Raw genomic sequence first — 12,121 nt, 5'->3', positions numbered from 1 at the left:
CAATACTTTTTTTTCCATTTTTTAAAAATACTTCACAATCATATACAAATAAGATTGCATATCTCTACATAAAATATGTATAAATATGAGCAAAACTTTCAAACATAAAAAGGAAAACAGCAGTTTATTTGAATTGAAACTATTAAACTATAATTAGTAACAAGATTAACGCAAAATCGTGACCAAATACTGATCTTCGCGCACTCAAATTTGCGTCCAGGAAAACCTTTTCTTCTTGATCTCATTTAGTGTAGGATCACTTTTGTCCCTTTCACATTATCCGGCGATTTGCCGGATCCGGTTCCGGCGAATTGCCGGACGAGGTAGAAAGACATTGCAAGCAATGAAGCTCTTTACATATGTGCGGCGGTCGCCGGACATTCATCAGGCGAGCAAAAACAGCCGGATCTCCCTGCTAGAATCCGGCGCGGCAAATCGCCGTGTATAGCCAAGCGGGACATTACAAGCAATGACGCTCTTCACATATACGCGGCAAACTACCGGATGGGTGTTGGGGGAGGAAGCAAGTGTTGCCAGGAAAGAGCAGAAAGTGGCTGCTATAATATGGGAGCGTGTGGTTTTGTGTGTTATATGGAGTGTGTTTGTGTATGTGGTTATGTTCTAGCCCAGTACATCTAAAGTAATTAACCAAACCTGTATATACAACATATGGGGAAAGATGACATGTAAAATTAATTGAAAACGACCAATACTACCCAAGTGTCGAAATCAATATAAATTATTATTTTTCTATGTAATAGAAGATTGGGAGATGTCTGTGTAGCACTGGACAAATGACCTTCTATAAATTTGTGGTGACCCAAAATTGAAATATACACTATCAAATATTTCAGCAATACATTCTTTTGCTATATATTTATGTACTATTTTGGTACGCAAAGCAAGAGAGAATTCATGATATGATATTTGATAAATATACCGTACTTTATATATTTTATAATTATCTGGCTGTAATTTCTTGAATAGTCCTCTGAATTCAGAGACTAGAGCAATGCTTTAAAGAGACTTGACTCAATAGTCGGAACACTTAAAACAAAAGAATAAACTCGAAATAGTATAATAATAATAATAATAATAATAATAATAATAATAATAATAATAATAATAATCTAATATAAATAAAATAAAGAGTTTGTGTGTCTCTGTCTGTCTTTGTGCGGCCTAGGGACCATACGAGTGGACCGAAAGTTACCAAAATTTGGTCACGGGTACCTTGGTCCAGGCTCCAGATCAAACCGATGCGTTTTTTTTTCAAAATTCGAACCAGGAGGTCTCAGGAGGGCGTTTACCAGGACATGTAAAAGTAGTAGAAAATGACCGATATTAGTGTCAAATCCATAGTTTTCGCGGTCGCTGAGATCAATGGTAACACTACCATTAGCGATGACTTCAGCCACCATTTGTATGCGGGCCGGGGATCACCAAAGGAAGGGGGGGGGGAGGAATTTCGAGACATGTGAAAATAATCGAAAATGACCGATATTAATGTCAAATTCATAGCTTTCGGGGTCACTGAGCTCAATGGTGAAACTCAAGATAGCGTTTACTTTCACGTATAATCCCCATCAGCTAAGGAACTTGGGCCAGGAGATCACCGAGACATGTAAAAATAATCCACAATGACCGATATTAGTGTGAAATTCACAGTTTTCGCGGTCTCTGAGATAAATGGTGATACTTTCATTAGCAATGATTTTCAAATTCAGCCACCATTGTATGCGGGCCGGGAGTCACCGGGCTGGAGAATTGCGAGACATGTAAAAATAATCGAAAATGACCAATATTAGTGTCAAATCAATAGTTTTCGCTGTCGCTGAGATGAATGGTGATTCTCCCAAGGCGTTGACTTCCAAATACAGACCCCGTCGACTGGAAGCCAGAGGCGTTGTTTTTTCAAAATTGGAACCAGAGGATCACAGAGGCGTTTACTTTCTATGTAAAAGTAGTAGAAAATGACAGATGTTAGTGTCACATTCATAGTTTTTTGCGGTATCGGCTGAAGACCAGAGGCGATTTTTTCACAATTCGAACCAGGGAGGTCTCAGGGGGCGTTTACCGGGACATGTAAAAGTAGTAGAAAATGACCAATATCTGTGTCGAATTCATATTTATCGAGGTCGCTCAGATGTATATTGATACTCCCGATAGTGTTTACGTTCAAATTCAGCACCCATCCGCCTTCCCAATGAAAACACGTACGTTGTTGGATATATATTCACACAAAATGTATCTAATTTTAGAAATGTTTCTTAATTCTTCTCTCATTGTTCAGTTTGTTTACAATGATATTTTATCTGACCCGTGCGAAGAACGGGCATAACAGCTAGTAATAACAATAATAATGCCTACATACCAGTCTTGGGGTCAGTGGCTGAATGTTGGCTTGAGATTCTCGGATAGACCTCAACGGTATACTATCCCGAGAGGACTTTAGCCTGATTTTCTCAGTCACAACAGTTGAATACCGGAACGGTATTTTAAATATCCAGAACCGGGCTGTTATTTTGCCCAAGTTTATCAATTGTGGAAACAGTATAGAAAAATGTCTTCCAAAATACCGCTTCTCTAATAAAAAGTGCACATATTTTCTATATGTGACATGTTCTCTCATTCGGTAACAAACAGGCCCGTATGTGTGTCTGACGTTTTTTTTTTTTTTTTTTTTCTGCCTGTGTCTTAACAAGGCGAGTAGAAAACACATTTTGCGTCTGTCCATTACAACCACCACAACACGATAAGAGTCACTGAGTTTTGTTTCTTCAGTTGCACAGCAACCCTGCTTGCATATTTTTCATCCACAGCAAAACGCCGGATAATATGAAAGGGGCCGGAACCGGATCCGGCAAATCGCCAGATAATGTGAAAGAGGCCTTTCCCTTTTCAAACGTATCCTCTGTTGCTTCAAGTCTCTTAGTTGTGCATCCAAAATTTTCTTCTCCACATTTCTTCCTTCTGGTGGTGCAATACTCTTCGTAGCGTCTCCTAGAGCCTTTCACGTAAGTAGTCTTTTTGGTGATTTGCTCGTGTTCATACCTCCTCTTGCACATGGTTATGAATATCCCCTTGTGCTACAATAGTCCTTTGATGTACATTTTTCATTGACGGAAAACTCTCTTCAGACCGTTGTATTTCGGTGCGAGAATGACAGCCCAATCTAAACTTTTATTTTATTATTTTTTTGTATTTTTCAGTGTTAGCCAGAAACTTGTAAGCAGCGTCAAGTCCTAATTTGTCAGAACTCGGGAAGATTTCTTGAAGTTCTGTTGAATTCAGACTGGAGAAACAGATGTATTTCTTCCCAGTGTTTTCAAGCACTTCATCTATGATGACAGATGAATGAAATTCGTTTGTAAGAAGAGAGAACTTGCATGGGATAAATCCTGAATTACCTTAGGATTTAACGAAGACAGATCTTTCACTGCTTTGTACCCTAAAGATTGCTCTGTTTAAATTTGATAATCACAGAAATTAGTCATAAAAATTCCCATTTCTGTTATTTCTTGGTCTCTGTTCCTATTTGTGCGAGAAAACGTCAGGCAGTAAATCCAATGCCAACATTTCTGCTCACAATAAGATGATCTGCTTCTACTGCATTAACACTTAATAGCCCTGTATTTGTATATTTCAGCAGTTGGTTTCACACAACGAATCATGAGATCTTGTAAAAGTTTCCCTACAGTCAAAAACGAATGGGGTCCTTGGTCTTGAATTTTGAAACCTACGCATTCAATTACTACAATTTTGTGCACTTTATAAATGTATCACCTGGAGCCTTCTTCAGGGTTTCTATAAGTCTCATGTTTGGCAGATTTAGTTGTAGAAATTTGATTACGTAATTACAAATTTACAATGCCTTCTGAAAACAAAACTGCATTTTCCAAGTAGCGGATATCACAGAACTTCACAGGAACTTTTGTGAATCCTGTGACGACCATAAGCTTTCCTCAACGAGCTGGAGAGCCACTAAATAAGCAGTGCAAGTGAATAATAGGTTACATATACTCCAGTTCACCGATTCATCGCACAATCAATTATTCATAATAGGATTATGTGCAGAGAATTTTGAAAATATATTAAACATATTTGTCATTTTTAATTGTTTTTCATTTATCAAAACAAAAGCATCCGACGAACTTGAAACTCTCCCCTGACTTTTAATCGCTTTTCTGACAGAACCTTGAGATCGTTTATGATTGCCATACAATACCCACTTCTATCAGTTGAGACAGGATGTTGAAATCCTTCCCGTTTACTGCTCAAAGAGAATTTCACACTTCCAGATTAGATACACTGTTCACTTATATTACCTCATATGGCACGAATGTATACCTTTTCTCCACCTTCCCAACGATGTTAGAGGCGCTAACAGTAACATGGTGTATACGAGATTGATCATTAATAGCAGGAACATTGACGTGTCAACTTCGATTAACTTTTGAGGAAGTTTTTGACTACGAGCAGACAAGGCAAAAAGGCTCATTTTCTAGTGTTGTATTTTCAGAATCAAATTTGATATCATCAGTGTAGGGTAAGTTTATCCGCTGTGGATCCTTCAAATTCCGTATATATAGGGTGTTTCAAAACAACACCGACAACGTTTGGGAGATGATTCCTGACACCAAGACAAGACAAAAAGTATAGACCAACTTGGGTGCACAAATGCTTCCTTTCGGAGTTATAGGCTGGGCCGAAAACATGAAAAAATGAACTTTAAAGGTCCATAGGTTTAAAATTATAGGAACTACCGTAGTCGGGTCAAGATTTCACTTAGGAACTAATATGTGCGTTATCCAAAAATACATGTTTCAGAATCCTAAGGTACTCACGAAGCAATTTTTATAGAGGAAGTTTTATATAATTTGAAGTACTCTCCAACTACTTCTATAAAAATTGTTGCGGAAGTACCACAGGATTCTGATACTTGGACAGGTAACATACTCGTTTCTAAGTGAAGTCTTGACGCGACTACGGTAGGTTCCACAGTATTGGAGCTATGCACCATTAAAGTTCATTTTATCATGTTTTCTTCAGCCTATAACTCCGAAAGGAAGCATTTGTGCACCCAGGATGGTCTATACTTTTTGTCTTATCTTGGTGTCAGGAATCGCCTCCCAAACGTGTCGGTGTTGTTTTGAAACACCCTGTATATTGCAGAATGTTCCTTTTAAAGTCACAGAATAAAGGTATTTGCCCCTGCATGGTCACTAGCATAATTTTGTTAGATCTGTAACAGCATTACACCTAGTGACGAACAGCATAATCCAGCCCATTCTGAGAAATATACTAAGGTTTAACACACATACGTGACATAAATGACCAAATGCTTCTTTCTATTCCTGACAGATGCATTCGGACATAAAGAAGTTTACAGGAAGTATTGCTAAATGTATAAAAATTCATTTAGAATTATGCATATTTCATACGTAACTATGTACACAGAAAAGTTGAGAAATCACATTTTTTGACAAAACCTTTGATAACCATAATTGTTTAACGAACTGACAAACCCAACTTGTTTTCGCTTTAGCTTATTTAAAGTACAATCTCTTTTACGAAGGGAATAAAACGCACCACAATCAGTGCATTTATAAAAAGAAATATCAATCAGAACATATATTTAGAACATAACTGTATATAGGTTCAAAATTAATAAGTAAAACTGTACATAGCAGGAATTTTCTTAGAGACGCAATTATCAAATGCTTCAAACTTCTTACCTGAGACCTATCGAAGATCCTTGAACCCCGTGTGAAGCCTCCAGGAGGTCCACCTTCCCTTCGAATCTCCCCGTCCTCCTCGAAGCTCAACCCTCGGGAATAGAATCCAGTGCCACGACCACCCCGACCTCTTCCTCTGTCCACGCTGCCACCCCTTCCTCGCTCCCTTGGTCCCTGGGCTGGCCCCTTTCCTGTTAGTCGAAGCACAGCATCACTGTTGATTCCCCGCTGCCACATGCGCTACAACAGAAACAATCATCATCATACTAATGTTTTATGTACTAATTACATTAATATTTCTTTAAATTATTCTTGTGTCAGCGACATTTCTTTCATAATATAAGGAAGATGTATTTTGCGTTTCATCAACTCTTATAATATGTTATTTCTAAAGCCCAGAATTAATGGTAAAATGCCATAAATAGCAATTTTCATCTTTTAAGGAAGAGTGCAATTTTAAAATTTACGCCTAAATGACAGCATACCAAAGGTTTGGCTCGCTCTTATCTGGACAAGAGAACGCAGTGTCTAATAATAACTGCAGTCCTTTGCCGTTAGGGGGCATCTTCTTGGAATTTTGAATGACAATATAAACGAAGATGCTTACTTTAAAGAAATAGCCAAGTATAGGCGGTTATTGTGAGTCGCTGACGTGCGTAACATAGCTGCTGTTGATGTGCATTTGAGTGTTTTAAGATGCCGAAACAAGGTCTTTCTAGGAAAAAGATGGAAAAAATTCGTGAGTGAGTTTGAGTGTAGTGTGTTTTCAACAGATAGTTCTGTACTGTTTTACAAATTATATGAAACTGCGGTTTTCGCTGAGAAGCGTTATTTTGTCACACACCATGTAAGTACTGCAACACACAAATCTGCAACCATACATAAATCAGCTGGTGAAAAGATTCAGAATCTTCTTGCAACATTCACGAATCCCGCTTCGCATACTAACAATTTTGCGAATGATCCATATGAAGCTCTGATTAACGCGGACATTCCTTTATGGAAGTTTAAAAAGAAAAACCTTTAGAAACATTCTTGAAAAAATACACAAAACAAAAAGTTTAAAGTGAATCGTCTTTGGGGAAAAACATATTAATAGCACGTACAACAGAACTACTGACGATATCCGTAAAAGTATTGATGACAAAAATTTATGAATTTCACGTGATGAAACATGCATATGCCGTTTCATTCCTGATGCTGCAAAGGGGAAGAAGGTACAGAAACATATTTGACTGCACCAAAAGTTCAGGAAAAAGTAAATGTTATGGCAATTGCACATCTTTCACAAAATCACTGACTATTCTGTGGTCAGAATGCGTAAACACGACAGGGTTCTTTTATCACAGATGGAGCTGTATACATGAAAAGCGCAGCAAAAGCCCTTAAGGTTCTATTCCCAAGTATGCTGTATGTCATCTGTCTGGCACACGCACTACACAGAATTGCAAAGGAAGTATGTTCTCATTTTCTCGATTGATCATCTTGCGTCAAACGTAAAACAGGTATTTAAAAGATATTACTGAAAGCTTCCTCTTTTGTTAATTAGCCCTTGAATTTCCGCTCCAACCACAGGCTGTTGTAATGCGATGGGTTACATAGATTACAGTTGTTCTCAATTATGTTACGAACTTTGAATCCATCAAAAGAATCATTGATACTTTTGATGACGAGGATGGGTCTTCAATTATGATTGCTGAAAGTGTGCTTAAAAATAATTCCTTGAAAAAGGATATAACCTTCATTCGAAAACATTTTTCAAAGCTGCCACACGCTATTATCAGAAGCTTTTGAAAGAAGAAAGAAAATACTTTATCTAATTCTCTGAAAACCCACCAATAATGCTATGATCTGACTATTGCACCGAGTAACAAGGGAGCGTACATTCATCGAAAGTATAATGGTGATGTAAGTGCTAATTCAGATTTGTGAAAATTAAAGAACAATGCTAGTATTATGGAAGGTGATCCTGATGTAACTGCTGACAATCACATGAATCTTTCCCAAATTGCTTGTTTCTAGTATGCTCCATTGATATCTGTAGATGTAGAAAGATCATTTTCACATCTAAAGCTAATTCTTTCTAATACGAGACAAAGTTTTTCGTTTAAAAGTTTATGATAGAGAACGAAAATATGAAATAGGAATCTTAAGTAAAAATAAACTGGTTACATAGTGTAAAACAATTTCATTTTAATATTTCTTGTACTTTGAATGTTTTCTAAACTGCTAGCAGAACTGCGTGTGAATAAGGTAACGTGTTTTTGCGTTTCGTTGTTACCACTGAAGAACGATGAGTAAGTGGTTAGATGTCATCCCTTACGGGCTGTGCAATTTGAAAGTTTCCAGAAATTTTAAGTACTAGCTGCAAAATGAAAATTTTATTTCTTAGAAATCATATTTTTTATTCGATTAGAACACCAATTATAGGCTATTGGTACACCAATTACAGGCTTCTAAATATTTTAGGATTTACTTTTCTTTTTTTTACCCAGAAGCTCTTATATATTGTTTGTTTGTTATATTTGTCATTTTTAGCTTTTTATTTCGCAATTTTACTACTTGTTTTGGGGTTTTTATTTAGCCATTAATTCCGGCCTCTAGTTATTACTAAGGCTCGAATTTCTATCATATTTTTTATCCTGGCACTGTTTTACATAACTAATTAAATATTAATTTTTTTTCTGATTTTCGTGAACATAAAATACGATCTGTATTGGTCATATAAAAGTATGTACATTTGAACCATATTTTAGTATTAGATCATAACTGGGCCGAGAGTAATATAAACACTTATTTTTGGTCATACTTTAGATCAGTTTCACTTATTGCTCAGAAAATGTATTTGCCAATATTGGCACAGAAGTCAAGGCCATTCAACATTTATCTTTATGGCATCAGCAGTGTGTTGTGATCGATGCTTCAGAGCATAAAACGTCGAATTGAACTTAAACGTGACCCAATCGGAATTTCCAATGAAAGGAACCTTAATTCATTTATTTAATTACATTATATTAAAGTAACGTGCCTATCCACTTTGCATTTAAAAGATTCTACTTTCAGTTTTTAAAGAAAAACGTAAGTAAAACGAGTAGTATTAATACTCCTTTATAATAAATCATGGAAAAAGTACTTACCAAATATTTTAACATAGTTGTAGTTGCACTTTGTAGAATGGCTATTTTATGACATTTTTTAAATTTTCTATATATATTCCGCTTCCAAAAGTGTTGAAATGTTGAAAAAAAAATTAGAGTTTTGTAATTAATATTGACTCTGACCTTATTTTCCAATCTGATGAGAACTACTTTTTTCTTCTTTTAATAAAAGAAGTAACCGTTACTAGAACTTTACAAATTTAAAAAACAACGAGGCCAATATGTCAATCTTACAGCCAATCAAAACCACTATATATATTTTTATACATGTTTATAATTTCAATGTTAATTCAAAGGAAACAGTTAAATTCTGTTAGGTGCAAAATTACGTTAAGAGCAATAACGCTGCTTACCGTTTCCTCCTCCGTCATTTGAATGAGAGCCAGCGGTTGCTGGAGTTTCTCCACGTAGAGAGAGGGGAAGCTCCGAAGAGGCTCCGGAGCAGGAACTGTTCGATCAAAGAGCGCCAGCATCTCCTCTCTCCCGTAGCGATGCTCCGCCAGTTGATAGCGCGGCCCTGGACTTGGCGGCGGAGAACCCCCATGGTTACCCTCGGAGAGGGCGCGGAGCCTACATAAAAATATGTTTCATGTAGTTCTTTACAATACTTTTAGTTCAATAAACCTTATGTATGTATAATGCTTTTGGTGTAATTTACCTGAGACTTCTGACATGACATACCAGGAATACTACACATAAGGAGACAAAAGAAAGAACTTACTAAAGATAACGTCTTGGTAAAATTATTCTATACAGTTTCAACAGACACTCTTGTCTATTTGGTAGGTCGTACTTAGTTACCTGAAAATCTCAGATAACAAAATATCTAAATTATATCCTCTTGTACCGATCTGTAGATGCGGAAGTGCTCAAAGATGAACTTTCAGTTGATATTAAAACTGTAAGTGATAAATCCGTGAAAAGAACATTTTATATATACAGGATCCAAGGGGACAGCTATAAGGGCTATAGCCTTCCCTTGACGCTCAGGTATACACTAGATAAAATGGGCTTCAATCCTAGTTTCTTTACTCTGGATAAAGCGGCAAACTATGGTTTAGCCCCTCCCTTGATCATATCCTGGATCCGCGGCTCTATATATATATATATGGCTATTTGGAAAATATATTATGATTTCTTAAATTATATTGTTTTGTTACATAATATAAATTTAAAATTTTACATTATTATTTTAATTTTTTTTGAGACATTTGTTATATATATTTCGACAAACAGATATAGGAGATTATTGTATTTCGACAATAACATATATAATATTAATCCCTGGCTAAAATACTTTGTTGTTCGAAGTTACTCGAGGTGTTTTACAAGCTTTGAAATCATAAACCAATTGTTGACACTGGAAAAAGATATGACCAACTTTCTTTGGTTTTTGAAAAGTTTCCAATTTATTCTCCAAAATACAAGAATTAAATGATTTCGTGTTGTAAGAAGAAAAGAGGGATGGGATAAACTGTTGTTCCTGCAAAGTAATAAGGAAAATGTCCGGTATATCATTATTACCTTAATAATAAAACTAGTGTTCTGCTTTATATTTATCCTGTGATACAGTTTCGAGAACTCTGCAGTTCCCTTCGTATATCACAATGTATGCTGAAAGAAAGTTACGCCAAGAACTCAGGTAACTAACAAATCAACATTCAATGCATATAAATTATAACATCTTCACGGAAGTACAAGTGTAATTACTGTCTGGAAAGAACTCGCATCACCGTGGTACCTTACATCTCCCCAAGTCCAGCTGCTCCCGGGAGGATAGCTTTGAACACTTGTATTCTCATACAAGCAAGTAAGATATACGTCGTCTAAGTTACATTTTTGAGTGAAACTGTTGGTAACATAATCCCAGCTTTTACCCAAATTCCATTCATTCAGATTTGGTTTAAGATTTTTGGTTCTAATGTAGTGAGATTCATAGATAGTCGACTTGCATCTTTACCACGAACCAAATATCCTACACACTAACCCCGCTGTCTTTGTATTGAAACTTACAGTTTTCCTGCAGTTGCAATGGACACTATATGATGCAAGAAGTGAATCACGTTAAGTTATCTATTATCATAGCATTCTATCTAGGTAACTGCCAGATCTGAGTTTGATCCATGTTATAAATAATCATGTTTAGGTATCAGAGTTGTTATCTTTTGTTGAAGTAAAATAGCGCTAACTGTTCTGAAGTATTCCTATTCATAACAAAGTACATTCCTATTCATTTTCACTAATAACTTCCAACTGAAAAGAACCACATTCAGTAATTTTCTTTGACAAAATGAAACTTCTTAATTCTCAGTACATTACGAAACTCGTAATCAAATAAAAGCACAAGTGACTTTTCTGTAAATTACTTATACACAAATAAAAATATATTATTTGTTTACACAATTAATGTACCTAACTCACCATTCAGGTCCAAACTTCAAGGCAGTATCAGTCATTTTGAATAGCGATATCTGAAAAGAAGGAAGACAAATAATGCCTATTGTAGTTTTGATATTACAGTTTTATAGTTAACGAACTCATAAAAGATTTTCTATTCTTAATACTTAGGCCATATGAAACTTGGAAAGTTAAACACTGTAATATGCACATTATTCAATTAATATACTTTATTTTTTCAGTTACTTATCCTTCTGAATATGCTGAGAATTTAGCATCTCTTCTATTTACACACCTATTTCGTAGCTGGTACCATAAATACTAGAGGGTGGCCCAGAAGTAGGTATACAGTACCGTACTGATCAGCTTCTACATTTTATACCATTTCTTATAGTTATCCATCAGGAAGACTTAGTTTCTTTATTAGTTGTTCTTAATGAGTTTTTACTTACATCTTATGTTCGGAAGAGCCGAAGCAAATAAACCCATAAGCTAGAATGTTATACTTGATCAAAGCACGAGTACATACCTACTTTTGGGCCACCATGTATTACACCTTTCGGCTAGTTGTATATCTGGTGGTCAAAAATAAGGAAGTACTACTACTTTCTTCCGCTCCTCATCAGTACAACGAAGCATAACAGCAGTCCACGTAAAAGGAAGTCAGTGGAAACAGCTGGCATTTGTATATTTTCGAATGATGATGGCATGCTCTCGCAAGAACTGCTACTAAACGAAAAAAGATCAACACAGATAGAACCGTCTTTATCAAAGGTTTCAGGACAATGGCTGGTAATGCCATAATGGAAACACGTTCAGAAAATACAA

The 12,121-nt window shown here is 36.1% G+C and overlaps 1 protein-coding gene across 4 annotated transcripts in view; it reads right to left on the bottom strand.

The window, feature by feature from the left end:
- Gyf (GIGYF family protein Gyf) overlaps positions 1-12,121 on the bottom strand; it is a 112,001-nt gene that overhangs the window by 80,895 nt on the left and 18,985 nt on the right. For all 4 annotated transcript variants that reach the window (XM_081737397.1, XM_081737399.1, XM_081737398.1 and 1 more), the window contains exons 2-4: positions 11,318-11,367; positions 9,250-9,466; positions 5,739-5,978 (exon numbers count right to left, since the gene is read on the bottom strand). In XM_081737397.1, the coding sequence (XP_081593523.1) occupies positions 5,739-5,978; positions 9,250-9,466; positions 11,318-11,367 (507 nt within the window). The remainder of the gene's footprint in view (positions 1-5,738; positions 5,979-9,249; positions 9,467-11,317; positions 11,368-12,121) is intronic.

Source organism: Thermobia domestica, chromosome 13 (assembly GCF_964235325.1).
Source record: "Thermobia domestica chromosome 13, izTheDome1.hap1.1, whole genome shotgun sequence".
In the NCBI taxonomy this organism is placed as follows: Eukaryota; Metazoa; Arthropoda; class Insecta; order Zygentoma; family Lepismatidae; genus Thermobia; species Thermobia domestica.
The sequence above is the reverse complement of the archived record's forward strand: the minus strand, read 5'-3'. Positions and strand labels throughout refer to the sequence as shown.